Source organism: Trypanosoma brucei, chromosome 9 (genome assembly GCF_000002445.2).
Source record: "Trypanosoma brucei brucei TREU927 chromosome 9, whole genome shotgun sequence".
NCBI classification, from domain to species: Eukaryota; Euglenozoa; class Kinetoplastea; order Trypanosomatida; family Trypanosomatidae; genus Trypanosoma; species Trypanosoma brucei.
Genome location: NC_007282.1, coordinates 1,508,783 through 1,534,657, shown reverse-complemented (window position 1 = coordinate 1,534,657; position 25,875 = coordinate 1,508,783). Strand labels below are relative to the sequence as shown.

The window sequence follows — 25,875 nt, the reverse complement described above, 5'->3', positions numbered from 1 at the left end:
GAGATTATCTCAACCACCAGAGAAGGCGGTACCGCTGGCGGGGAAGTCTCGAGAAAGCGCCGCACACTTCATGAGGTTTTCGTATTCCATTCATTCTTCCCCATGACATGCCGGCGTTGGCAAGTGACATGGTTTGGAAGGACTGAATTAATATGGACGGGTTTGCCGCTCCGAATCGTGCCCAATACACTTTCTGTCTCCGGCCGTGTTGGGTGAGCGCCTTCTGCGTAATCAACCTCGTCATCAATTCTGTCCTGTGTGTGTGTGTGTGTGTGTGTGTGTGTGCGGGTGCGGAAGTTCGCAATCGCGCGACGGAGAACCGTTTGACACTGCAGCTGTGCATTTCTGCCCCCATTTGCCTTATATATTAGTGGGATTTGCGGTCATAATATATTTTGGTTTGCGATTTTTAAAGGAAAGGTGGCTGAACCCTTAAAGGCTACACGAAGATTCAGTAAATACGAGGGATAAAAGATTTCCAAAGGGTAGGATTAACCAAAAGATATAAGCAGGAGGAAATAAGTTACCTAAGGATAAGAAAAAGAATTATATTGCCACGACAACGTAACGAGAAACAATGGTGGAAAGTGGAATTGGTGGAAGTGATGAAAGCTTCATTTCATTCTGCTTCGCCATTGTGTCGGTTATCGTAACCATCGTGTACATCCCTTGGGTGATCAGACACGTGCGGAGTATCATTGAATATTATACAACACCGAGTAAAAGGCAAAGGATGATGAACAACCCACTGGAAGATATGTGGAAATCTATCATATACGTGCCTCTTGTCGCAGCGAAGATACTAACAGAACCCTCGATGCTACCTGTGGGTGCCCGTATCTGCATCAAGGAGAAGCATTTTTTCTTCACTTCTTTACTCCCTCGCTTCCTCCGCTTCATCATCCGGCCGAAGATTTTTATCCTCTGGCTTTGGGTTGTTCTATTTTCTTCCGCAATGTACGTCACATTGACCTTCGATGCCCATGCCATTCTTGGAGTGTCGACGACCGCCTCAACAGGAGAAATTAAAAAGGCTTATCGAATGCTCTCGAGGCGGTATCACCCCGATCACAATAAAACTGAGGAGGCGCGTTTGATTTATGTGCAAGTCCGTCGAGCATACAAGGCTCTCGTGGACAGGGAAGCATTCGAGGAGGAAGAGGCAAAAAACACTCACGAGTTCACTGTCGGGGTTGCTCTGCCGCGTTTTCTCACTTCCCGAGAACACGATGGGCTTGTCCTATTTGGTCTCCTTGGCATTCTTGTCGCCGTTCCCGTAGCCATATGGTACAATTTCAGGGATCAAGGAGGTATTTCACAACAACTGCGGCACATTCAACGAGGAAGGGAGCGTTTAGAAAGTTTTCTGAAGCACTTGGGAATTCCGGAGGATCAAAAGTATGTTGAACGGCGTGATTCACGTCGTTACCTTGTCAGGTTACTGGTTTCTCTGGGTATGCTGCCACCAAACACAGACGAAAACGCCTCGCTGAACCTTCCATCATACCCAGACTTCATTACACGTTGTGTGGAGATTGATAAGAACATTACCTTCCTAAGAAACTTCTTCGACGACAGCGACATCGAAGTTCTCCATGAATATTTGGTAAAAAACGGTGTCCGGCTGCTGGACGAGTACGACGCAGCCCATTTGGGGCACCACCAAGGTGAAGGCACGTTACAGCTAGCGTCTCCCACGGAGTACAAAGTCATTTCGTACTTCCTCTTTCTTCATATCGAAGAGATCGACAAGGCACTAGAGGAATTACTGGAGAAGGTCGGAAGTGGCGTTCCCAGCGCACGCAAACTTATGAACCTCCATGAGGAGGTGCGCGACCTGCTGCACTTGGTTTTTGAGGGAGACAATAAGCAGGTGAAGAACCACATTCAGAAACTCACAACAGTACCACAGCGGGCCAACGATATCGTGGATGCCATGGGACCCGAGATCGAAGCGGTATATAAGAAAATGTATAAGAATTACCTGCAAATGCAGGTTGGGTCCAAGAATGAAAAGCGACTTCTGAAAGCCAGCCTGCGCCGGCTCTAGGGAAGTGTAGTGATGTTGGGGGAATTGATAATATTGTTCCTGCGTCGGCTACTGCTCTCTCACTTGGTTGTCGCACGACACTTACGTGCGAAAAGGTTTCCCCAGAATCGCCTGCTGTTCAATGGGAAGCGTCCGGGTGGAAAGAACGCGATAATACAGACTGGGGAATGGACGGCCAAAAAGGGAGCAGGAACCCCTTTGACGAGGGGAAGCAATGCGGTAGGAAGAGTAAATTGGGAATAAGGGAGCACCATTTCTCTTGGAGGTGCTTGTCAGTGGTGAATAGATTTTTATTAAATCTTTTTTTTTTGGCCCTTCCCCCCTCCTCCAGGGTATAACACCTTACAACTGCCGAACAGGTAAGGTCGTAATGCACCGCGTGTATTACGGTTAAGACATTGTGAAGAATCAAAAAAAAAACCGTACGGCCTTCCACAGGGCCGTCTAATTTACTGTTCTTGTTGTCAGCGAGACCGCTTGATGGCGCCTTGGCTTGCTGACACTTCTGGAAGTACCTTACGCCTCGTAACACTCATGGCGTCAAGCCTGTTTCATTTATTTATTGAAGTATGTGTATACATGTGTTTGTTGCTGTTGTCGTTGTACGCTCCCTCTTCTTCCTGTTTGTATCTCCCATGGCGGTGGCACACGCCTCATCAGTGTTGCGCGTTCCTTCATTCGTACCAAAGCGAATCGCATCAGCGTCTCGAAAAAAAGGGGGGAAAGCATGTCGAAGTTAGAGCAGCGCAAACTTGGGAAGACTCCGAGGAAGCCGCAGCGTTCCAGAGCTAGGAACCCGAAAGAAGCGGAACGTGCCTTCAAGATACAACAAAGAAAGAAGGAGCGTCTTCAGCGGGTGCGTGAGCTGTCAACTAAGCTTCGTGACGAGATAAACAACGAAGAGAAGCGGGCACGCGAGTCCCGTAAGGCGAACTTGGACCGGAAAGCAGAAAACGAGAAGAAAAACATGGTGGTTCAGAAGATCAAAAACGATAAAGCCATACGGAAACTGAGTCCAAAGCACCGGAAAAAGGCACGGATATACATGATGCACGAACTGTAATAGGAAGTGGTTTTGTAGGTTCATCGATCTACCGTTCTCGACAAGCACCCTCAGCTTCCTACATTTCCATCCAAAGCACCCTCGTTCGTTTAAAAGCAATAAGGTCTCGTGTTACTATGGCGCGTTGTTGGCACGAAATCATCCGACAAGCAAAATATCACTATACCTCCCAAGAAACCTATGCGCCGTTACGCAAGCCTCCTTCACCGGCCCATGTTGATGTGTTTTTACCCGCTTGTTTGTCACGCCTCACTGTTTTCCCCTTGGAACTGCGAGCCCTCATCTTTGCCTCACGATTTTATGTGAACCATTCAACTTACTTTTTAAGTAGTAGAGGAGGGGGGACTCAACAGTATTTCCTCCTTCTGGTTTGTCCTTACTAGTCGGTGTGCAAAGTTGGCGGAAGGTTTTGTGCCTCTGTTGGACGGGTCACCCAAGCAACCACAAACTGTCGCAGGAAAGGAACAGAGCAAGTAACTTTAAATAGATTACTAATATTATCATACAACAAAGAAGATACATAAATATAATTAACAGAGGAGCTGTTCCCGTACACAGGGCCTGTGGCGAAACATGGCCACTCCCTCCGCCTCGCCTTCACGCGACAGCACCTCCCCCGGTGGCACGCCATTTATTTGTTACCACAGGCTGTTTGACTACCCAACGGAGGTGAGCTGCTCACCTCCAACGCCTCGACCATCATGTCATGGCCACACGCCTCTGGATTGTTGGGTGCAGCCAGAGTGGAATGCAATGGCGGCGGAGGCCCGTCCAACTCAGCTTTTGACCCCTAAAGCGTCACGAGTGGGTTCGACTCAGTTGCAGGCTGCACTCAGCACTCCACAAGTTATGAAGGAGGAATTGCAGCTCCGCGCCGCCCTTGACACCGAGCTCTCAATAATGAAAATGGACCCTTTCAGGCACATAACGCCTGATGTGACGCCCCTTATGGATGGTCTTTATGTTGGTGGCTTCCCAGATGAGGAAATATTAGAGATCTTGAAACGGGAGGGCATTGATGTCATCATCAACTGCTGTGCGAGAGAACTTGACACGCGTGTCGTTTTACCCACGGGATTTGTAGTACATGATTTCTACGCAGAGGACTGTAGCGATTATTTGATTATTTTTCATTGTTATGATCGATTTGCAGAGATTGTTACCGACGCGCTGCGAAACGGTCACCGAGTATACGTTCATTGTGTCGCAGGCGTCAACCGCAGCGTCACACTTTGCATTGCCTATTTAATGCAGTATTATCACATGGGACCAATCAGCTGTGTGCAGTTGTTTCGGTCGAGGGGGAGAGTAAACATCCTCAAAAATGTGTCTTTTCGGCATCAGCTCGTAGACTTTTATCTTAACAATTTACACGCTTGAGGTTTGGTCCGAAGGAAGGAAAGAAGAAAAAAAAAAGAAACACCTGTACATTCTCGGTTTGATTTACTCGGTGATTTTTCAGATTGTTTCAGCAGCAAATATACGTCGCTATCTCCCCGAAAGAAATTTTCCTTCGGATTTGTTTCGTCACGCAGCGGTTTTCAACGATAAAGAGAAAAAAAAAAGAGGCACGCAGCTGAACCACGAGGGTTCTGTCGTTAACCCTCTGTAAGTGTGTGGGGGGGGATTCGTGACGGAAACGCTTCCTTTAGCAATGATCGGTTTGAACTCTCGCTATCACACTGGAAATGAAGAAGAACCTGCGGAAGGTGCCTGATAGCATTTAGAAGTGAAGAAGAAATGAAGTGGGAGTTGGGAAGGAGGGGAAGCGGTACGTTGGGAAACAGAGAGAAACGAGACGGAAGGACGAGAGCAACTTGAGGGAAAAGATAAATTAAAGTCAGCCAAATGTCCCGCTGCCTTTCGCTTGTTTGTTTATTTGTTTTGGGGGTGTTTGTTAACACCGTTAGAACCGATAGTCGGCTGCACTTGTCCCTGGTTGCACAGGTGCGACGAAAAAAAAAAAAGTGACCGCTGAGTTGTGGAGGGGGTGGGGGCGGCGACGGCGGCGAACATAGCCGGTGGCCATGGGGAATGAAGACGGTGATCCACATAAGGGAAGGGAACGCATAAAAGAAAAAGATTGATGGTCTTACCGCAAACTCTGCTCTTTTTACCTCTCCTCCAATCCTTCTTCTGGCCCATTCTCCTCTTTTGTACTATATGTGTTTTCCGTGACGTACTCGCATTAGAGCACCCACCTGATTTATTTCGTTTTTTTTTGTGTGTGTGACGGCGCAGACCTGATGAAAGTCATGGGCCGTGGGTTCAATTGGGGCTATAGGGCCGAATATGTGTTCCTGAACACGAGGCGACAGATGAGTTTAGTACATGCATCACCCTGTTTATACACAATTTCTCTCCGTACCTAAAACCCGTCTTTGCTTCCTCTTTCTCTTGATTTTACCACCTCCGCGGAATACCAACAGTAGCAATAGGACCTACGCGAGTGAGTGGCGGAGCGTAAAGGTGTTAGAAGGGATAGCGGGGAGGTGGAGTGGGGAGGTGCCAAAAAAAAAAAATGCCTCCTAAACAATTGGTGGACCCTTTTTCCCTTCAAGTAGGTAATAAGAAGGAAACGACACTTGCCAATGTCGCTGCGCACACAGCTGTTACTCTCACAGACATACGCCGGCGGAACCCACAACTTGATGTCTACAAAATTAGTGACAAACTGCCTGCAGGCACTATTGTCCATCTGCCACAGACCCTGAGCGAGCGGGGGAACCCTTATGGTTGCTTCTTTACAATTGGTGAGGCAGAGGATGCGATGCGTAAACTGGAGGCAAGGTTAGATAGGCTCCTGGAAGAGGAAGGGCCAAACCTACCGGAGCTCCCCACCCGCAGAGTGTTGTCCAAAATGGAGAGGATTGTAACCCAAGTAAAAGAAGAAGGCGAGCGCCAACTGGCCCGTGTTAGGGAAGAGTACAGTGAGTGCGAGCGGCGACCTGCTCTTTTGCAGTTTCTCGTGGACTTAGAACCGGTGAAGAGGCTACGAGAGCAACTTGACGAAGAGTACGACGGACGAAAGCTTCGTCTAAAGGTAATGGATGAGGGAAATAGCGAGCTTTTCCGCCAAGCGGAGCCGCGCTACCCAAACAAGGGCATCGCAGCGAGCTTACGTCATAACGTTATCGACACCTCGGAAGATTTTTGTTTGACTGAACACTCGCACCGTTGGGAGTTTACTTTCTTCACACCTGGGTCCACTACAGAGCCTCAGGAAACATGGGCTGTACTGTCGTGCCAGAGCTTAGGCACCCTGCTTGACACTTTTGTCTGCCGTAATTGTATCCCAGTGAACATTTCAAAGAATGCATTTTTCTTTATTGGAGGTACCTTCTACGTTGACAATCGCCACGCAGGAGAGGGTGGGGAGGACTATGAAGATTTGACGGCACCCATCCGGCACTTCGATCCCTGTGGAGAAGGCGCGAGTACGGAGGGTGAAACAAGGCAGAAAAACATCGCGTTTGGAAACTGCCCCGTCAAATACGTTTCACAGACTACCTTTGGAGATCTTAACTTGCGGTTGGGTGAGTATGGCGTCATGCGACACCTCGGATGGTGCAACCATTACTTTTACCTTAGTTCAGTCACTAGCTTACGTGGTTTTGATCGAGATGACCACACGAGGGCAGCGTACCCACAGCGTGTGATGAAGACTCCGACCCGTGTAGTGCGATGTCGCCTGTGTAGGAGTCATCCAGCAACAGTTGTGTGTTACAATGATGAAATTTCACCTGAGAGCCCCTGTCCCTATTGCGTTCCATGTTTCGAATTACTACACGCAACAGATGAGGGAGAAGTCGAGGAAGGTAAGTTTTTTGCAATTAGGCTCCCTCAAGGAAAGTACTACACTGCTTAACTTCTTCAGGAGGGGGGAGAGGCGACGATGGCACTGCTGTTTTTTGAGTCTACATCATATAACCAGCAATCCAAATCGTTTGCATTGCTTCAACCCCCGCTCCTCATTGCACAGACGGGTGGGGCCACGAAGTGTGGGGAATAACTTGGGGTGGGTGCCACACATTTATACGCTCAGGAAGACGCACACAGTGTAATTATTGTTATTTACCCTCTTTATATTTTCTGGATCACTGGCGAAATTGGCATCTGTGGTAGCTTTATTTGCTTCAACCATCAACAATAAAATGCCGCGGTTGACCTCGCTAGCGCTCATTCCCCGCGTGTTCCCTCTTCAGAGGTTGTGCGATCGCAGGGCATATACTTCTTTATGTAGACGGTTGGCACATGCAAACAGGTACACTCGCCTTGTGGACTCGGTGTTCCCCGCACTGTGGGGGAGTTGCACCATTTCCAACCTCGTCCTGTATTGTTGAATCCCCTAAATGTAGCGCCCGTCGCTTCTTTTTTTTTTCTTTTTTCTCCCCCCTTCCCTCTACCCCCGCTCCTTCTTCCCTATTGTGTTTGTCTCGTTTCTCTGTCATTACTAACGAAAGTAGGAACAGACCGAAAATATGCCAGTTATCGATTCGATGACACTCCAACTTCCATGTCAGGTGTACCACTCGCGTTTTAGCCCTGACAGCGCGAACCGGCTGGTGGGACTGGGTTGCAGGGACGGTGGGGTGCATGTGTATCCTTTTGAGGACTATTCCCGAACGGTACTTTTGAGTGCAGGTTGCTCACCTTCAACATCTATTGCCTTCGATCCTCAGCAAAGGCGCCTGGTAGGTGGGACCGATGAGGGCAGCTTGCACTTGTGGGATATGACTACTGAAGGGGTTGTGCGCACGTTCGGTGACGGTCACAAGTCGACGGTAACGGGAGTGGATTTTCACCCACACACGGATGTCATCGCCACCTGCTCGCGAGATTCCGTTCTTCGCGTTTGGGACACACGAAAAAAGAGTTGTGTTCGGTCGCATATGGAGGCAAAAGCGCCTCTCTGTGCCACTGAGTTCTCCCCAAGTGGTCGCTGGTGCGTTAGTGGTTGTGCTGACGGTGTGGTTCGCCTGTACGATCTGCAGTCAGGAAAGGAGATGCACGAGTTCCGTGCGCATTCTGGACCCGTTACATCAATTTGTTTTCACCCAAAGAGATACTATTTAGCCGTGGGAAGCAGTGATGGTTCAGTCTCTTTCTGGGAGTTAGAAGGTTTCACTAAAATATTCCAAAGCAAGTGCCTTGACACGCCTGTTGATGCGGTGTATCTGTCAGGAAAGAGGATGCTTGTCGCGGCGTCTCACATTCTTCGAGTGTATGACTTCGACATGATGAGTGATAGCTTCGCCCCAATAATTGAATCGCAGTGGAACATAATCGGTGACCTGAACTATTCTTCGAATACGGATGAGGCACTGTTTGTGGAGTTTAGTGGGCAAACAGCGGTCATGGGCCGTGTACCTCTCGCTGACGGCGGACTCACCATCCCCCCAATAGAGAAGACGGTAAAATCGCAACAGAGGGATCCTCCTTCCTTTAATAGGGGGGAAGAGAATGCTAAAATGTCTGTACCTGTTCTTCGCGCCGCACATCAACGGCTGCACCGCTCGCCTTCACAAGTGGCCGCGGCATCCCACACCGGTGAGTCGGGCGAACTACAAATGGATGATTTATTGACTTCAAGCGTTACGACAGTGTCTGTGCTGCGGCAGCGACTTACACATCTGCGGGTCCTTCGTGCGCTTTGGGTACAAGACAATCAGCAGGCACTGGTGTATCTTAAGGAGTTATACACCACGAATTCAGACTACGGAGTTACTGCGGACTTCCTCGGTGCCATGCAACATTTGCGGATGAAAGAGCGCATTACTTTAAGTAATCTTTCTGATTTGCTTGATGTTGTAATGTATGCACTGGCCGGTGAACGAGAGAATCAGTTGCTGGCGGCCCTCAAAGTACTCAAAAGTATGAGCAGTAAATTCCGCCCCAAGTTAGATGAGGCACGTCGTCAAGCCCCATCATTTCGCAATGGAGAAAAAAATTCAACGAGCCTGACAATGGAGCAGTATTACGAACTCAGTGCCAAGTTTGACGCCGTTGCCTCGGTAGTACAAAAACTGGGGAAGAGGAAGGGCCCCGTCGGTGAAGAGGTGCGTGAAGTATTAAATGAAATACCACTTTCTTCGTGAGACATATAGATGATTTTATTGATTTTGTCCTCGTTCTTTTTTCTTTTTCTTGTACAGTGAGTTTGTGGAGAAAGAATGCTGTAGCCGTGTGTGTCCACATGGGAGTGGGGGGAAGGGATACATCTCCCTCCACTTTTTTTTTTGGTTGCGTTTCCCTCTGACGGTCTGCCCGTAGTGGCGGTGAGTGTTCTTCCTATTTTGTGCATAATCCCCATATACGTATATATTTGTATCCTTTGTTTTTTTTTCGTCACTTCTTTCCTCCCCCCCCCCTCCCCTCCTTCCTCCTCTCTTTTTCCACTCGTTTTCCTCTTTCCGGGGAGAAGGAGGAGAAAGAGAGGAGGAAGGGAAGGAGAGAATTAGTGAAGGGAACGTGAGCTGGTGTTTGTAAATACTCACCTTCCGCCGTCGAAATCTTTTTATCTAATAGGAACACTCCTACTGCGACAGAAAACACAAACTGCATTTACTTTCTATCTTTTCCCATACAAACCGTTTAATACATCCACTCTTCGCAATATGTCACCTCTTCTCTTCTACTCTCCCACACCTTTTACCGCAATTTTCACCCTGTGCGTGCGGCGTAACGGATTGTCGTCTTCTCTTCTAATCCCTTTGCGCACTGTCGGCGCAACTGATTATCGGGAACGATCAAAAAAAAAACACGTTGTCGTTACGTGTCTTACATCCGAAATGAGCACAAAATACACAAACACTTATATAACTCGAGCTTCTGCATTCAATGTCCAGAAAAGGAGAAAGGAGGAGGAACAGTAATGGAGGAAGTCTCCGGTTCCACCCAGCTGGATAATGTTTGGGATCTCGTAAATTTGGATATGTACAAAGAACTTAGGTCGCTCCGGGAATCGTTGGATGAAGTTCGTATCGAGGCACGGCAGTCCAGCAGTTTCTGCGAAAGGATACAGAAAGACGTCGCGGAGTTTGTTCGCTCAGAAGAACTGACGCGGCAGGGAGATAGCTTAACCACGGACGCCGCAATGGACGTCACTTCCCTCCAGAATCACCTCATGGAGTTTGAGCGCTACATCATTGGGAAGGTGAGGGAAGAAATTCGTAACGCCGGTGCCGGGTTACCGTCACAGCCAGTGCTGGATAGTGATTCTTCCTACATTGGGTTGCTCTGGCGCCGACAAGAGGAACAGGCCGCCAGACTGGAAGCACTACTGGCGGAGTCTGTTCTAAGAGAGTCAACAAGTCGCCGTGAAGTAAAGCGGTATGCAAGGCAATTACAGGATCGGATTTTGAATGTCGAGGACACCTTAGAAACTTTGACGGGAGGGTGCCGAGGGCGTTCAGCAGGAGGTGAGGGCGCAACTAATTTAGCACGGGAGGTCCTGAAAGCGTTAACCCAACTCTCCGAGGGTTTGAGCTTGGAAAGAGAGACACATGAAATGGAACGAGGGCAGTGGTTCGCGCTCATGGAGTGTGCAGTCGAGAAGATAAGGTATCTATCAGAACGTGAGTCAGTGCTTTCCGAGGAACTGCAGAACCTAAAGGCCACCGTACTCCATAATGGCCGGAATCTACGAGAGATGGCGAGCGTTGGCGATACGCCTACGGAGCGGTACGCCGCAGACGCAGTCACTCTCTCCCAACACCGCGAAGGGACACAATGCAAGTGGGATGATCCCGCAGCGGCGCAAACTTCTGGTGAGGAAGAGCTGGGAATCATTCGTAGGGAAATTGCTGTGATTGAAGAGACGATAAATGTCCTGCGAACAGACTGGCACCGGCATGATGCTGAACTCGACTGCCATGCGTCCAAACTGGCGGAACTCGATGGCGAGCAGCGAGTTCTCACCAACACTGTAAACAAGGTTGGGGACCAAGTAAAGCAAATGAGTCAAGACATCCGCAGTTACTCTAACGTGCTACGACAGAGTATTAAGGATGAGGATAGGAGATCGGTGCCACAATTTTCTTCCGCCAGCGCTGTGCTCCCGGAGAGGACTGGTTCCAGGTCTGTTTGGAAGGCGCTTGCACAGCTGCTTCAGCAAGACACGCGGAAAAACATGAGGTCTAATATCTTCCACTTGTGGCTTTCTTGGGTCCGCGGCTCCACTCAACTCAGACGCGATGAAAAAATACTTCGCTTGTTTACAAAACAGCACAAGCAACTCGGTGAAATGTCGCAGTTTATTCAAAATCAGCAGGAGACTACGGAGCATCAGACGCTTCGTTCGGGTAAACGAGGGAAAAACAAAAGTGACTTTGGTTGTGTGTAAATTCACTTAGTTTTGTTCCGTTTCTTTGGTCTGTGTCGTTACGCAGTCATTTTTTTTTTTTCTTGCTGCTGCTACCAGTAACATTGCTGCATGGGAATCAAAGACATGGTTCCTATTTCCTTGCAAATTTTCCTAGTTGGTAACTGACTCGCTTTTCTCGGGTAAATGGGGCACAAGGGAGGGGAAGGATCTGAGTTAAGGGCCCGAAGTGCGGTGAACTGGCGCGGTCCAGAAACGCCCCATTTCCCCCCTCCCCCCCCCCATCTGGTAGAACTTCCCCTTCTTTTTCCTCTGAAACATTGACAAATGAGACATCACACCCGCCTGGCGGTGTTGTCACACAGTTTTTGCTCTTTGCCCCCCCCCATTTCCATGCATGGAATTGGGGGGGGGGGGGAACGGCAACCACTGTCATTAGTGTTCAACTGCCTGATTTCATCCGTTTTCGTAGTTAGCACGGTGATAGGATTAACTTAAGCAAAGCAGTTGAAACATAAGTGCAATGGCGTTCTCACGAAAGGAGCGGAAGCAACTACTGCGCGACAGGGACCTCGTCCCGCAACTCGCAGAAAGTCCCTTTGGCCCCTTCCCGCCGGGTTATGGCATCAAGAATGACATAACAGTCACAAAAAAGGGCTGTGTGGTGCGAGGGGATCCGGCGACGAAGCCGGCGTCAGCCGATGTGCAGAAACGGGGCAAACAAGATACGGAGAGCGATCAGCGCCCTAAGCAAATCCTGGTAGGACACACAGGCACGGGAGGTATGACATTCAGCACATTTAAAAACAACGGTTTCCGTCAGTCATTGAAAATTGGTTGCTTCGGCGACCCAAAGGGACCGGAGAAGGCTGGTGCGTATAGAAAGCGTGTCATCCCGCCTACTGAGTTCAGAAATTATTATGTGAGGGGAGACTTGCCGCTGACAATCCAGCAAGGCGCCTCACGCACGCTTTCGTGGCGGCTGAATGTGTCCTCGCTAGATTATCATCATTTCCTTCCTATTTTTTTCGATGGACTTAGAGAACTTGAGGAACCATTCATATTTGTTGCCCTGCAGGGCTGCTATGACTTACTTGAGAGGGGAGGAGATAAAATTCTTCCCACCATCCCTCAACTCATTGTGCCTATCAAAACAGCGCTAAATACACGACACCCAACTGTTATCATTAACGTCCTCAAGGTTCTTCAGAAACTTGTGGAGAGCGCCGACTTTGTTGGTCAGGCACTCGTGCCGTATTACAGGCAGATCCTTCCGGTGTTCAATCTCTACAAGAACCGAAACAAGAACATAGGCGACCGAATTGACTATTCCCAAACCAAGAGGCAAAACATTAGTGATTTGGTAAATGAAACACTTCACTTGCTCGAACAATACGGTGGGGAGGACGCGTACATCAACATTAAATACATGGTCCCGACGTATGAGTCATGCCTCATGTGATAGTCTCGTCGTTCCGTTGCTGTTAAGCTGATAAAGCAAGGAGTGTATAAAAGTAGACAAGGAGAGAAAGAGATACACAGAAAAGTATATATATATATATATATTATCCTTTCAATTCTAGTCGTAATGTCCAATGTATGTATTGTGGAGGGGAGGAGAAAGGAAGGAGGGGCCTGTTTCCATCCCTAATGTAATGTAATGTTCGTTGTTGGCGCACATGTATTTTCGTTGAACTTAGATAAATGGGAAGCGGCTGTTGTTTAGCCTGCGCAAAATGTGAAACATGGAGAAGCAAATGATGAAGCAAAGAGTTAGGCAGTCTGAAGCCATGCTATACCGAAAGGAAAAAGGAAATAAGGGGGGGAAAGGAATAAAGAATGAGACATGATTCCTCCAGCTTCTCACAGCAGAAAAATGAAGGCTGCAGATTCCGAAGAACCGAACATGCCTTTGCGTGGATGCATAAACAAATGCCATTCTACCGTTATTTCGCTCCTCTCACATTAGATCCCTCCGTTTTTTTTTCACACAACTGCATCCTTGTGTGTGGCCATCGAGTATTCTGATGGCTCTGTTTCGCCACGGTTGATACATGATTGCGTACCATTAGATGGCATGTCTTTGTTTTCCCACAACCAGTGTTAAATGGCCTTTTCAACACAAACGCCTTGCAGATGAATACACGACAAATCCACTTCCCTCTTTCCATTTCTCTTAGAACCCCTCTGAAGCAAGTAGTGAAGGTAGTTACCGTATGCCCTCTACATTTTGTTTGCTTAGGTGCTTGTTCCAACTTTCCCGGGGTTCAGCAACGAATGATATGGGTGGCGCTGCTAAGTTAGGAACCAGATTGGAAGTGATGACCTAACGGCAATGCGAGTTCCTTCTGAGGGTGGGAGTGGAGAGCAATAAAGAAACTGTCACAACAAGAGAAAAAGAAGTTTTTTTTTTCGACCTTTTTGTGGTGGCCGTCAGCGTGTATGACCGTGCCGGGTAGCATCATAGTGGTTTGCTCTTGTGATAACCTGAAGGATCCGGCATTGTACGTGTGGGGAGGCGTATGGGAAGTGGCTTCTATAGAGCACTCCCGGGCCTCCACACCTAACGCCTCCACCAAAAAGCGTTGTTCATACACACACCTCGTGAAAAGGCAGTTTTAGTTGTCGCCGCAGTTTTTCCTCGAGATTGGGGGCTTAACGGCGCATGCAATGTAGTGAGATGTTTGGCGCTTAAACCCGCTGTTAAGATGACTTCCAAACAGGGATCCACAGAATTCGTTAGGTAGTGCAGCAGCTCCCCAGCTTGCGGCAGCAAACCCAAAAGGAAACAAGTTGCAATTATCAACGCGTCGAGATGCATCCGCACATTTCTTAGCGTTCGCATCGGAGCCCGCGTGCACGAGGGCTCCGAACAGGGTGACGACAGATCTGTTTCTCGAGCAAGATTCGAAAAGCACTATCAAAAGTTGTGCGGACGCTAGCGGGTTGGGAAATGAAAAATAAGCAACACTCAAAATGCTGCTCGCTATGGGAATTATCGCACAAGTGGTGAAACCCATTTGTTCAGCAGCGTCGACACTCTCTCGAAAAGGCGGCCCAAACCGCTACCGTGCGTGAGGCAAGTGGAGCAAATGTGACGATGGGTAGAGAAGGAGGTGTTGCTGGTTAAAATATTTGCTTTTAGCGGGACGGCGGTACGACAGCCGGTAACACTACGAAGACTAAAGGAAGAACTGACCGCCACAAGTTCCGCATGGGCATCAAATCTTTTTGAGGAGTTCACGTGAGCTAGGGGGGAGGTAATATGCAGCGAGTTTTTTTTAATTCATTTCTTAGGGGGTGAGTTTGCATTAACGTGGTTCCGGATATTAATGCGAATCACCAAATAACTGTTGAGACGAGATTTGTAGGGTAATGGACAAACTGATCGAAGCGCGTCGGAGATGAGGAGAGAAGAGGAAAATCGTCGTGGTGCATGTGTCAAACAAATAAAGGTGAAAAGCTGTTTTGGGGAATGCTTTTTTTGGGGGGGGGAGGCCGAGTCTAAAGGGCACGTGGAACCTTTGGGGGAGTGGTGTTGAGGAATGTTTAATGCGTGTAAAAATATATATGTATATATATAGCCGCATGACCGTTAATCCTAACACAAGACTCAACTTCCAAACCCAGACCATTTTAACTGTTAATACTAACAACCGCTGAAAGAGGGTCCCGGCAATGCTAACAGCCACCTTCCCTAAAGCTTATCGCGGTCTTCACTGTTTCCGTGTGTTTTCCATTTTCAAAGGCGTTCACTTTCAGTCCCTCGTGCGTCATGCAACTGAAGAGGGACCTCTCCATCAACATGAGACGCTTCCTCTCAAGCAGTTCCTCCCATCGACGGAACATACCACGACACTTCTCTGCCCCCCACCCACACACCTGAATATGCTCCAACAGGCACCGTTATCCCGTGTAAGCCCGCTTCTTGGGTCTACTCAAAAGGTATTTCCTTTCATCTGGAGTGGCATAATGGAGCCCAGTGCCCTTTCTTTAGTTTTTAGCGCCCACTATTGGCATGAGACTGGCCTCTTTCACTATGTTTTCCCCATCTGCTAACTTAGGCGTTCCACTTACTGTGTCTAAAACCTCTGCCAGCACGCCTCCTCGAACACTTTTGTGAAGTCGATGACGAATACAGCCGGAAAGTTATGCCATGGCACAATTCCCCCCTGTAAGACATAAGAACAACCTAAGTTTACCGTAGCGATTCCCAACCCAACCGCCATTCAGGGGATGACCCTTAGCTTTCGTAGCTTCTTTCGTGAATCCCCCGCGGCCCCTCCGTGCCCCCCCCCCTAACCCTACTAGGTATTAAGTCCAGAAATTTTGGGGCCCTTCTTTCAGCTATTATATGTATGGGACTTCTAGGCGTTGCCGTGAATGATCCCGAAGCATGTGCATTCCTCTTCAGCCGAAATTTCCACGAAAGGTCTTTTCGACCGTTCATTGGCACACAACCGAGGCTCCCTCCGTGGCGTTTGCTCAAAATTTTTTTAGACCTCTGCCGGCGCGTATGACGATTGGACCGTTTGCAAGGAAGGTATGCTTAATCCCTGTGCTCCGATCAGTGCCTCTTATTATGCTTCCATTATCACAGCGACCAGAAGTGGTTCGAGGACAAATTCCCGCCACACCCCTAAGGTCGAGGAAATCTCCTGGCTACGCGTTGCTCATCTTCATTTTGGATTTTCGATTATGCGGCAACTGTCCTATCCGTCTCGCTAAGCGGAGATGCGCATCGCAGCGATTTAAAACCACAGTGAGTGATCCCCCGACGATCCATTGAGCCGGTCGCTCTTGCACGATCCATGAAAGCAGTTGCTGTCTCCCCATTTCTCCACCTTGTTTCACCAAACGTCAAAAACTTGGTGTCTACTGCTTGGTGCTTTGGCATAAACGGCGGTTTCTTTGATGTAAGCAACCGATCAAAGTGACCTTTCAGTGTCCTGCCAATCAACCCCTCATCGACTTGGAGAAAACACTTCTAAGGGCCGCTTCTCGGGCTGCCGCCGCCTCTTTTGCAAGCTTTTTCTGTCTCCCGAGAGTGATGTTTTACCGCCCTTCTCACCCCCGCCCGGGTATTCCGCCGTGTTCCACGCGGTGATTATAAAACCTCACGAAGCATTTCCTCTCTTTCCAAACAAGGTTCCACAATTTCTTTCCGTGTGTGCAATCTTCTCTAGGTGCAGTTCCAGCGTATACGTCACTCTGTGTCAACCTCCGCTCCTCCGTAATCAAACAACTTAGACTTATAGTTTGTTACCCCTGATAATTCCACCCTCGGAGCTCGCCGTATCTTTCTGAGCCTCTTTTAGTACATTTCCGCAACAGCATCTGCTTACCGCCGTTTTGTTGGCTTCTGCTCTTTGACGCCTACAACTAATGTGCTCAACGTCCGTGGTGCAAGTGCCGCGGCAGCCAGGTCTCACATTCCTGCCTCGGCCTCTTCCAGTTTTTCTGTTTTGTATTCGTGTTGCCTTGGGGTCGTTTCTTTCACCGCTGAGTTCACCTTGCCCACCGTTGTTGCTTCTTCGAGGTGCTAGAAAGTTTTTCTGCTGTTGGGTCGATAAGGTTGGGCCCTTTGGCCGGGAAAATGTCGTCAACACGCTCTTCCCCCACGGGAGATGCTTTTTTTTGTGCCTTGATTCTTAGTGTGGATTATAAAATGGTTTAGCTTCTCCCACTCGCTCCGCCTTAGGAACCACCCGTATCTTTTCTGCAATTCTTGCACACCGCTTTATTGCCAAGCTGTTCGGGTCAGTCTTGCTACGTGTGAATGATGCGCTGGAGGTTGTGACCAGAATGGGCCCGTCGCGGCCTCCGCTGACGTTTGCCCTGTGTGTGTTGCCGGTGAATCCGCTGCTGCTACCTTTCTTCCGCCTCCACCACAGCCCCTCCTACTTCATACAGTGTCTAAGTAATGCGAGGGAAGAGCTGCACTCCGGTGATCTTCTTTTCCCCTCTCGGGCGCCATCGAACCGCGCATTCGACTGCTTTTCCAGAAGCGGTGGCTCGGTTCCACGGTCGGCTGCGGGAACTCATGTCCACACCACAATGAGCGGCCCTCCGTCGAATTCAACGTCCTCAGCCGTTATTGGTTAAGGATAGTTGATTTGTGGAAATATGTTGACACGAATGTTGTCTGGTCTTCGCGATTGAACAGGCGTTCGGCAGGTTTGACTTCAACACATCTTATTGCCCTTAGATCTTTCGCGACGCCTACGCCATTCCCTGCCGCTATGCCCCCACCCCGTGCAGGCGGTTCCGCCGACGCCGTGCGCCCGCATCATGTGGTTAGTGTGCGCTCTTCTTTTTTTTTTTTTGCATTTGGTCCCGTCACCGTTCTCCACGCGTTGAGGAAAGTGTTGAATGGGTATTTCGTTCATTGTCCCTCCCCGGTCCCCATATCGCAATAAAGGATGCCGTCGATACCCGAGAGGACGCGCAGGGGGCGAGAGGATCCGAAAATGGCGTCCCCCGTCGCCAGGGACAGTGGGTGGTGTTGCCACCGGCCTTCTCTTCGATGCTGGGCGGCCATCCGACTGCTCTGATGCTCGGGGCCCGGGGTGCATGCGGGCGGCCGGCCGCCGCATTCGCAACAATTAAAGGTTCGCACGGCTGCCAAATGGTGGCTACTTGTGACGGGCCCTCGGCGTATACCTTCTTGAGTGGTGATTGCTGCTGATGGTCTGCGCGACTTGCGGTCGCCAAACCGTGCGGCCTTTAGCCCCTGTGACACCGCTTGTTCGGTTAATATTGATGGTTTCTCCGCTTTTACCTACTCATCGTGAATTTATTATTTTTGCATGATTTCCTAGTTTCGATGCTCTTCGTGTGTGCTTGAGCTCGTCACAGGGAAGGAGGTGCTTAACGAATCTTGTACATTTTAGATTGGCTTCGGAGAGGCGGCCAGACTTGAAGGGATCGGAAGTTGCTGTGGGTTGGAGTTTGTTTTATCTTTTTTTTTTGATGGTGGAGTGTGAGCTCACTGTTTTTTGTCACCCTTCCCTTTGGAAACAAGGCATGTGTTTGTAAATCTTTTCGTCAATTAAAGTTGGTTGGTAATGTATACAAAGAACTGTTCCCACCTTCCGTTTTTATCTTTAATTTCCCCTGACGACGGTTTGTTGGTCTTATGCTTACTTTGTTTCTCACGTATTTCTCAACTTATGCCTTCGTGTGGAACTTTGTTTTTCTCAGGTCGCAGTTAAACAATTTTACTTTGTGCATATCTTAAAGCATTTTTTCGTAACTCTTTGGCTGAGCCGACAGAGAGAAAGAGAGCTGCGTGATTCGTTTATTGACTTAGTTTGTCTTTTTTTTTTTAAAAAAAACTAGGTTGTTGTTGCAGTGACTTTGCGGCCGCACGGTTTGATATCATCATTCTTGTGGCGGAGGTTTTTTGTTTCTGAAACCACTTGTGGCATAGCTTGACTGCGCGAATAAATGCTCGCTTTCTTCATGTTCCACCGTTAGGTTCTATAGCAGATAAGTAGGGATCCCGCAACTCTTACCGCAGGTTTTTTTGGTCTAAAGGTTGTGTAGCAAGTAAAATGCCCAACATACCGTTAGTGGCTGAACTTGGTACCAAATGTGCCGAGTTTCAACGCTTGCTCAACACCTCCGAGGTGCCTGAGGTTGTCAAGAAGAAGCTCCGCCCGTCTATGGACCCTAAAGAACTTTTCACTTCTCAGGACTCTAGAATATTTGTCCGATGTCGTCCAATTATACCTTTCGACCAAGAAGACATGAATAGCAAAAGTATCATTCGTAAAGTGGACGGGTATCGCGATCCTGTTGTAATGTCCCCCAAAATTTCACTAGCTGGACAGTGCACAATCGAGCCACACAGCGTAACTCTCGACGGAGTTTTTTGCGGAGGGGATGACACCGAACGCGTATACATGGAGTCATGTGCACCTCTCGTTCACTTGTCGGTTGAGGGTGCCTCGACCTGTGTTTTGTGCTATGGACAAACAGGGAGTGGTAAGACGCATACGACGTTGGGTATTGTTGGCCTTATGTCAAGGGATCTGGCTCCTTACTTTGCTTCACATAACATTTTCATTACAGTTATTGAGATACAAGCAAACAAAAATATTGATCTCCTGACCGGTTCAGAGGTTCAGGTAGTTGAGGATATATCTGGTGAGTTGAAGATCCGTGGAACAGATGGTTTTGAATGTTCTAATGATGAAATGTTATTAGCTGTGTTCCAAGAGGCGGCATCCCAGAGGATGACAAAGGCAACAGGGAGAAATGAAGTCTCTTCCCGCAGCCACATGGTTACCTGCATACAAATAATTTGTAAGAACAGCACGTGGGTTAAACCAGGGGAGTTATTTATTGTGGATCTTGCCGGAAGTGAGAACACAGCGGACAGCGCTACACATGATAAGGAAAGACAAATGGAAGCAAAGTTCATCAACACCTCACTTATGACGCTGAAAGAATGCATCCGGGCGCGAGCAATGGCAGCGACAAGCACCAGTCACCTGCATATACCATTTAGAAGATCGCCTTTAACACTATTACTGCGTGATTGTTTTGAAATTGCTGTGAAGAGACCAACGAAGACGGTAGTAATAGCATGTGTTTCTCCTCTGTTGAGAGATTCTAGACATACAATAAACACATTGAGGTACGCCTCCTTGCTTGCGGTAACCGTTCCAGCACGTATTGTTGCTGATGACCCCGACGATCCAAATGGGTTTGACAGGGAGCAAGCGTTGGCATTTATATGTCGGTGCTCGAGAGGTCGGATTACCAACCCAGAATATATTCTTCCTGAAGGAGATGGTCGTACCCTTGTTCATATTCCTGAGGCAGAGTTCATCCGTCGCATAATGGAATCTCATGCGAAAATAAGCGAGAAAGGCGCCAAACAGATCTATACGTCTGTGTGGCAAAAAATAGTGGATGCTCGAACAAAGGGGCGCAAAGTCATGACATCATCAAAGAAAGCCCCCATTGCCCCGCGGTGTGCTACGCAGAGGAGATGAAGAGGATTTTTTTTATCGGTTCGTTCTCCGTTTTTTCCGTCTCATTTATTTATCCTCTTACTATCCTATGCGTGGTAATTTGTCCCGTTCACTCAGCTTTTTTTCTGTTTTTGCAAAGAAGAAATTAAAAAAATATTAAATGTTTTGGGTATAGAGATCTTTTGTAGATAATTTGTCTGTAGAGCGTCAATGTGCTCTTTTTTGCACCATAACCACTACGGTCTACTGGTGTTTTTTTTTTGGGGGGGGGACGTATATATATACTTATTTACGTCTGCATATTGTTTCATATGTGCTGCAACGGGGGGTTTCTTTTATAGTGACGAGTTCATAACTGTGTATATATATGCATATATTATGGTCCTGTACGATGCAGAGCAATACTCATGGGTACGTGCATTTGTCTCAGAGGGGAAAGGAGACAATAATGTCAGAACCAGTATTGGGAGTACTTACCTTTTCCTTCTGGTTTAACAGTTGCGGGACAACTTCCCTTAAAGTGTTTCTATTTTCCCACCGCTTTTCCAATAAGGTCCAAGTGTGGCTATGAGAGTGCTTGCAAATGAAATCAGGCGGATGCTTGTGGCCTTTCTTTTAACCGCAGCTTTCGGATACGATGTAACTTCTGCTAATGTTATAGGGGTTGACTTTGGCTCAGATTACATTGAGGTCGCAGGCCCTATAAATGGAGTAAACGTTGACATAATTTTAAACGAGCAGTCCCATCGAAAGACAGACAATTATATTGGTTTCAGGAATGGAGAGAGATCAATAGGTGCTCAAGCAAAGTCTCTGGCGGCTCGCTTCCCTACCAATATGATAGCGATGATCAATCACCTGGTTGGTATTACTTACAATTCGTCTGACTTTGCGAACTTCAAAAAACTTCAATGTGAATTCGACCCACATCCGGAGGAACGGGGTACGGTTGGATTCAGATTTGAAGACAATAATGACACATACACGGCTGAGGAAATTTATGCCATGATGCTAAACTACTGCCGAAGTATCTCTGAAAAAGCCGGTGTGCCAAACCCCCAAAATGTGGTTATCACCTTACCTTTTCATTCATCGCTGGGGAGGAGACAAACTATTTTGGAAGCTGCGCGCTTGGTCCATATTAATACGTTGGGTTTGTTGCACAGTACCACTGCCACGGCCTTATATTACGGTGTGCGTCGCAGAGGATTCGGGAACAGGACCGTTCATCTCCTTGTTTACGACATCGGTAGCACACACACAGAAGTTGGTGTATATAAATTTTCTCCACCAGTTCAAGAACAGGGGAAGAGGACGAAAAACGTCGAGAGTTTTGGAACACTAACAACGATGGGTATAGTTTCTGATGCAACCTTAGGCGGTAGAGCACTGGATTCATGCATTGCAAAGGGTATCGAAGCAGAGGCTATTTCTAAAATGAAGATTTCGCCGGTACTGGGTGGATCAACGGTTTCTCAGAGAAAGGCTCAGTTTTCTTTATTTCGGGCAGCTAAGAGGGCTAGGGAGGTTCTTTCTGTTAATAGCAAGACTCCAGTCACGGTTGAAGGTATTGCCCCCGATAGAGATTTTAGCACAGAGGTTTCAAGAAAAGAATTCGAAACAAACTGCTCCGAGTTGCTCAAACGATTTCCTCGTGTAGCTCAGGAAGCTGTGACGAAGTCATCTCTGACTTTGAAGGACATTGATGCCTTTGAAATGATGGGTGGCGCTTCACGAACTCCAAAAATAATAAGTGACCTATCCACCTTTTGGGGGAAGGAGGTGAATAGAACTTTAAATTCAGACGAAGCTGCCGCAATGGGTGCTGCATATTATGCTCTTCGGCTGTCTCCACATTATCGCCCCCACTCATTCCGGATAATTGAGCGCGTCCCATACACGTTTTTATTCGCAGTCAGTCCAGAGGTGAAGAACTCTTCGAACTCAAAGAGAATGCTCGCCAACAACCCCATCATTGGGTCAAGATGGAGCATAACTGTGAATCGCACTGATGATTTTTCAATTCAACTCTTCGATTCAGATGCGCGTATCGGGAACGTTAATATCACTGGTGTGAAAGGGGCATTGGAAAGGCTTGGGTTCTTTCAACCCAAACTTAACCACACAAACAACAGCCACATTATTCGCATTCAGGTTCGTTTCAATGAATCTGGCCTTTTAGAAGTTGAGGAGGCAGGCGTTTTTTACCGCTATGCTGTGAATGTTTCTTCGAGCACAAAAACTACCGGGGTACAGGCCGATTCTAATAGTTCCAACGAAAGCGGATATGTAGTTGAGATGAAACGAAAATCAGCTAGACTATCGGCAAGGGTTACCTTTACTAACCCAGAGCCACTATCTTATGAGCTTTTGAATAACTCAAGGGTTAAAATATTTCAGTTACTGGAAAAGGAAAGAAAGAAGCATGAGGCAGCAACTGCAAAGAATAATTTGGAAACATATCTTTTCTGGGCAAAGACGGAGGGCATTTTGGAGAATACAACAGCGTTAGAACCCTATACTCCAGAAGAAGTAAACTCATTGAAGAATGCATTAGCGGAAGCGCAGGAGTGGCTGGAGGATGGCGATGGAAGCAATGAATCATGTAGTAAAGAAGAATATGAAAATAAACTTGCCACTTTGAAGGAACTTGTTAAGAATAGCGGTAAAAACAAGAATACAACGAACACCACAAGTGGCAGCGACGATGCTGTCAAGGGAGACTTGTGAGGTATCGCTTTTACGTGCTGCGTGTTTGCCACCTTGCTGGTGAGGGGTTGTTTTTTCCTTTAATTATTATTACTATTAGCACCTTTCTCTCTGTGTATGTGGGTTTGCGCATACACATATGCAGGTACTATTTTCCACGACGCCTTCAGTTCCAGTGCACTTGATCGTCTCCACTCCGCGGTAAATAAACGTTTCAAAGCATGTTTTCCTCCTTTGAAATTGTGTAATTTCAGTTTTTCTTATTATTGTCGATCTGGTAAACCCTAGTAAGCGACAGTATGTAGGTAAATGTCCTAGATCGTGTTGGATACTGCCGATCACGTGCTGGATGCTAATTGCCTAAACATATTTGGACCTGCGGACTGCGTGCCCAATTAAGGGTAGATGGTGGCATCTGCTCGGAGGAGAAATGAGTTGCGTGCTTGCAACACATCCCAGCGATTGTGACGAGAGGATGAATTTACAAAAAAAAACTTCTTTAGGCAGAAGAATCGATGGCAGTACGTCTCGTGTCGAAGTATCGGCGACCGCTTTCCTGCCCAACGTAGACGCGTGCTCCTTGTACTAAACTAAGGTATAACTGGATCAAAATACAAATTTTGTACACTGATATTCACCAAGTTAAACCCACTGCAACAGCTTCCAACGCAGTTGTTGACCGTTTGAGGAATTCATGATGGGTGCAGCACCTGGTGGTGGCGTATTAGAGGAGGATACTATCTGCACGACGAAGAGGTGAAAGTGGTCGATGGTATATTAGACGAAGGAAACATAAGCCAATACCTGTAATATTTTGGTGGGGAACACATCGTAGGACATCGCTTTTTTTTTTAAAAAAAAAACTGTTCATCTTCTATGGATGGCCGAAGGAAAGTGTGAGACAACTTTCACAGCTGCTCTTTATAGTGACTACTGATCGATATAGTGAGAGGACGTACGGAAGTTCATTTTCGTATGTGGTATCGTTCACCATGTTTAGCCCATTTTTTTTTCTTTGAACGGTGAAACTTACCCAACCAAGGGGAGCTGTGTTGACTTGCGCGATGAGAAGATTTGGAGCTGTACAGGCCCATTTTTCGACGGTTTATTCATTTTTTCTCAGACCATTTTCAGCAATGTTCCGCAGAAGCGGTCAGCTTTAAATGGAAAGTAATAGTTTTGATCGTCCTTATTTGTGGAATTATTTTCCTGTCTCGGTAAAATGGTTATTGTTTCCTTTTGTATTACCCACACTGTTTGGCAGGTAGTGTATAACACAAAAAGGAACAACAGAGAAAAAGAGGGACATTAAGCAATGCGTCGCGCACTGTTTTGTCCAGCAGCCACCGTGGCGGCCACTATTCGCTTTTACACCACCCGTTTCTTCACGGATAGCCACGAATGGGTAGAGCATGGCGACGGCATTGCGACCATTGGTATAACGGCGCATGCGCAGGAGAACCTTGGTGACGTTGTTTACGTCGCATTGCCAAATGTTGGTGATAAAATAACAGAGCGAGATATGCTGGGAGAGGTGGAGAGTGTGAAGGCTACAAGCAATGTTTACTGTCCTGTCACCGGTGTCGTGCATGCGGTTAACGAGAAAGTAAAGGATGAGCCGTCGCTGATTAATCGCTCCGCGGAGGCCGATGGCTGGCTTGTCAAGGTTAAGTGTGACGAGATACCAAAGGGGCTTATGACTGCCGATGAATACAACAAATTTATAGAATAGGGGGTGGTAAAACATCTGTTTTTCCCTAAACGCATTCACGTTGAAGTCACAGACATACAAGCATTTGCGCAGCGAAAACGAAAAAGTGAAACTGTTTAACTTCTTTATTCCCAGTCCCTATTGGTGCACAGGAAGGCTCGTCCTGGTAGGATACAGATTTTTTTTTCTATAGATGAGGATCGCGTAGCTTATTTTGTTGAGCCTCATTTCCATTCTTGTTTTGAATTGACTTAATCTCCTCTGCGGGATCTCTTTTATCTTTTAAAATTCAAACCCCCGCACTGCATTCGTCGTCGACGAAGGGCATGGGACTTTCGGGGTACATAGGCTTACTGGTGTGAGAACACCCATAGGGCAGTGATCCACGCATCGCAAACAGCTTTGAGAAAGAGAGAGAGAGGGCCACCAGTTCTCTTGGGACACGGCCTCGCGAAGAGCATTTCAGAGTCCCCATGTGGAGGAGATAATGCAGTTGTGAAACGCGTGTGGTTCAGGAAACGGAGGTATCGCTACCTGGGTCAGAGAATTGTACAGATAACACCGCTCATTGAAACATGATTTTTTTCCTTTTTTAAAAACGGGTAAACCAAAGAGTTGGTGTTGAAAGGGTGCGCCATGTTAGGAACAGCTAAGCATTTGCTGCAGACACATAACCGATCATGGCAGTGCAAGGAAAGTGTAAGTCCTTCTACTGTTGTTGTCGATAAGTTTTCTTGACGGCAGCCGAGGTGCATATAGAGCAAGACAGAATTTGTGCCGTCTGTGACGTTGACGGGCGTGTACTTCCGCGTCTTATTATCGGTTCAGGAAAGCGTATTCTCCAAATAGAATTCAAGGAATGTCAAACTGACTCCAGTTAAGTCGTATCGGCAAGTGTGGTAATTATAATAGGAATCAACATATACGTGCGTGTAGTCGTTTTGTCCGATTTACTGCAACTTTCGCGATGTTTATATGCGAAAAGAATCCGCGACCAAACGGCTACAAGTCCCAGTTGCTTGTAACTGGTTGTAC

The 25,875-nt window shown here is 47.6% G+C and overlaps 18 protein-coding genes across 18 annotated transcripts, besides 3 other annotated features; 13 read left to right on the top strand and 5 right to left on the bottom strand.

Moving 5' to 3' along the window:
• Positions 1-4: 4 nt before the first annotated feature.
• Tb09.211.1560 (hypothetical protein, unlikely) lies at positions 5-355 on the bottom strand (the record flags this gene model as incomplete). Its single annotated transcript, XM_822207.1, has 1 exon — positions 5-355. The coding sequence occupies one exon, from the start codon at positions 353-355 to the stop codon at positions 5-7; it is 351 nt and encodes a 116-aa protein (XP_827300.1).
• Positions 256-285: a microsatellite.
• A 222-nt stretch (positions 356-577) lies between the features above and the next one.
• On the top strand, positions 578-2,050 carry Tb09.211.1550 (chaperone protein DnaJ; the record flags this gene model as incomplete). The annotated part of the gene is made up of 1 exon (XM_822206.1): positions 578-2,050. The coding sequence occupies one exon, from the start codon at positions 578-580 to the stop codon at positions 2,048-2,050; it is 1,473 nt and encodes a 490-aa protein (XP_827299.1).
• Positions 2,051-2,777: 727 nt separating this feature from the next.
• On the top strand, positions 2,778-3,113 carry Tb09.211.1540 (hypothetical protein, conserved; the record flags this gene model as incomplete). Its single annotated transcript, XM_822205.1, has 1 exon — positions 2,778-3,113. One exon carries the CDS (start codon positions 2,778-2,780, stop codon positions 3,111-3,113), a length of 336 nt encoding a protein of 111 aa, XP_827298.1.
• Positions 3,114-3,686: 573 nt separating this feature from the next.
• Tb09.211.1530 (dual specificity protein phosphatase, putative) lies at positions 3,687-4,493 on the top strand (the record flags this gene model as incomplete). Its single annotated transcript, XM_822204.1, has 1 exon — positions 3,687-4,493. The coding sequence occupies one exon, from the start codon at positions 3,687-3,689 to the stop codon at positions 4,491-4,493; it is 807 nt and encodes a 268-aa protein (XP_827297.1).
• Positions 4,494-4,711: 218 nt separating this feature from the next.
• Positions 4,712-5,167, bottom strand: Tb09.211.1520 (hypothetical protein, unlikely; the record flags this gene model as incomplete). Its single annotated transcript, XM_822203.1, has 1 exon — positions 4,712-5,167. One exon carries the CDS (start codon positions 5,165-5,167, stop codon positions 4,712-4,714), a length of 456 nt encoding a protein of 151 aa, XP_827296.1.
• A 467-nt stretch (positions 5,168-5,634) lies between these two features.
• Tb09.211.1510 (small nuclear RNA gene activation protein 50) lies at positions 5,635-6,981 on the top strand (the record flags this gene model as incomplete). Its single annotated transcript, XM_822202.1, has 1 exon — positions 5,635-6,981. One exon carries the CDS (start codon positions 5,635-5,637, stop codon positions 6,979-6,981), a length of 1,347 nt encoding a protein of 448 aa, XP_827295.1.
• Positions 6,982-7,594: 613 nt separating this feature from the next.
• Positions 7,595-9,211, top strand: Tb09.211.1500 (katanin, putative; the record flags this gene model as incomplete). Its single annotated transcript, XM_822201.1, has 1 exon — positions 7,595-9,211. The coding sequence occupies one exon, from the start codon at positions 7,595-7,597 to the stop codon at positions 9,209-9,211; it is 1,617 nt and encodes a 538-aa protein (XP_827294.1).
• Positions 9,212-9,528: 317 nt separating this feature from the next.
• Positions 9,529-9,566: a sequence feature (CT-rich).
• Positions 9,567-9,987: 421 nt separating this feature from the next.
• On the top strand, positions 9,988-11,457 carry Tb09.211.1480 (hypothetical protein, conserved; the record flags this gene model as incomplete). Its single annotated transcript, XM_822200.1, has 1 exon — positions 9,988-11,457. The coding sequence occupies one exon, from the start codon at positions 9,988-9,990 to the stop codon at positions 11,455-11,457; it is 1,470 nt and encodes a 489-aa protein (XP_827293.1).
• A 502-nt stretch (positions 11,458-11,959) lies between these two features.
• On the top strand, positions 11,960-12,898 carry Tb09.211.1470 (hypothetical protein, conserved; the record flags this gene model as incomplete). Its single annotated transcript, XM_822199.1, has 1 exon — positions 11,960-12,898. The coding sequence occupies one exon, from the start codon at positions 11,960-11,962 to the stop codon at positions 12,896-12,898; it is 939 nt and encodes a 312-aa protein (XP_827292.1).
• Positions 12,899-12,983: 85 nt separating this feature from the next.
• Positions 12,984-13,005: a sequence feature (AT_rich).
• Positions 13,006-14,054: 1,049 nt separating this feature from the next.
• Tb09.211.1460 (hypothetical protein, unlikely) lies at positions 14,055-14,456 on the bottom strand (the record flags this gene model as incomplete). Its single annotated transcript, XM_822198.1, has 1 exon — positions 14,055-14,456. One exon carries the CDS (start codon positions 14,454-14,456, stop codon positions 14,055-14,057), a length of 402 nt encoding a protein of 133 aa, XP_827291.1.
• A 309-nt stretch (positions 14,457-14,765) lies between these two features.
• Tb09.211.1450 (hypothetical protein, unlikely) lies at positions 14,766-15,071 on the bottom strand (the record flags this gene model as incomplete). The annotated part of the gene is made up of 1 exon (XM_822197.1): positions 14,766-15,071. One exon carries the CDS (start codon positions 15,069-15,071, stop codon positions 14,766-14,768), a length of 306 nt encoding a protein of 101 aa, XP_827290.1.
• A 43-nt stretch (positions 15,072-15,114) lies between these two features.
• Positions 15,115-15,495, top strand: Tb09.211.1440 (hypothetical protein, unlikely; the record flags this gene model as incomplete). Its single annotated transcript, XM_822196.1, has 1 exon — positions 15,115-15,495. The coding sequence occupies one exon, from the start codon at positions 15,115-15,117 to the stop codon at positions 15,493-15,495; it is 381 nt and encodes a 126-aa protein (XP_827289.1).
• A 337-nt stretch (positions 15,496-15,832) lies between these two features.
• On the top strand, positions 15,833-16,225 carry Tb09.211.1430 (hypothetical protein, unlikely; the record flags this gene model as incomplete). The annotated part of the gene is made up of 1 exon (XM_822195.1): positions 15,833-16,225. The coding sequence occupies one exon, from the start codon at positions 15,833-15,835 to the stop codon at positions 16,223-16,225; it is 393 nt and encodes a 130-aa protein (XP_827288.1).
• Positions 16,226-17,241: 1,016 nt separating this feature from the next.
• Tb09.211.1420 (hypothetical protein, unlikely) lies at positions 17,242-17,541 on the top strand (the record flags this gene model as incomplete). Its single annotated transcript, XM_822194.1, has 1 exon — positions 17,242-17,541. One exon carries the CDS (start codon positions 17,242-17,244, stop codon positions 17,539-17,541), a length of 300 nt encoding a protein of 99 aa, XP_827287.1.
• An 80-nt stretch (positions 17,542-17,621) lies between these two features.
• Positions 17,622-18,032, bottom strand: Tb09.211.1410 (hypothetical protein, unlikely; the record flags this gene model as incomplete). The annotated part of the gene is made up of 1 exon (XM_822193.1): positions 17,622-18,032. The coding sequence occupies one exon, from the start codon at positions 18,030-18,032 to the stop codon at positions 17,622-17,624; it is 411 nt and encodes a 136-aa protein (XP_827286.1).
• Positions 18,033-18,992: 960 nt separating this feature from the next.
• On the top strand, positions 18,993-20,441 carry Tb09.211.1400 (MCAK-like kinesin, putative; the record flags this gene model as incomplete). The annotated part of the gene is made up of 1 exon (XM_822192.1): positions 18,993-20,441. One exon carries the CDS (start codon positions 18,993-18,995, stop codon positions 20,439-20,441), a length of 1,449 nt encoding a protein of 482 aa, XP_827285.1.
• A 546-nt stretch (positions 20,442-20,987) lies between these two features.
• Positions 20,988-23,150, top strand: Tb09.211.1390 (hypothetical protein, conserved; the record flags this gene model as incomplete). The annotated part of the gene is made up of 1 exon (XM_822191.1): positions 20,988-23,150. One exon carries the CDS (start codon positions 20,988-20,990, stop codon positions 23,148-23,150), a length of 2,163 nt encoding a protein of 720 aa, XP_827284.1.
• Positions 23,151-24,444: 1,294 nt separating this feature from the next.
• Positions 24,445-24,861, top strand: Tb09.211.1380 (glycine cleavage system H protein, putative; the record flags this gene model as incomplete). The annotated part of the gene is made up of 1 exon (XM_822190.1): positions 24,445-24,861. The coding sequence occupies one exon, from the start codon at positions 24,445-24,447 to the stop codon at positions 24,859-24,861; it is 417 nt and encodes a 138-aa protein (XP_827283.1).
• Between the last annotated feature and the right edge of the window lie 1,014 nt (positions 24,862-25,875).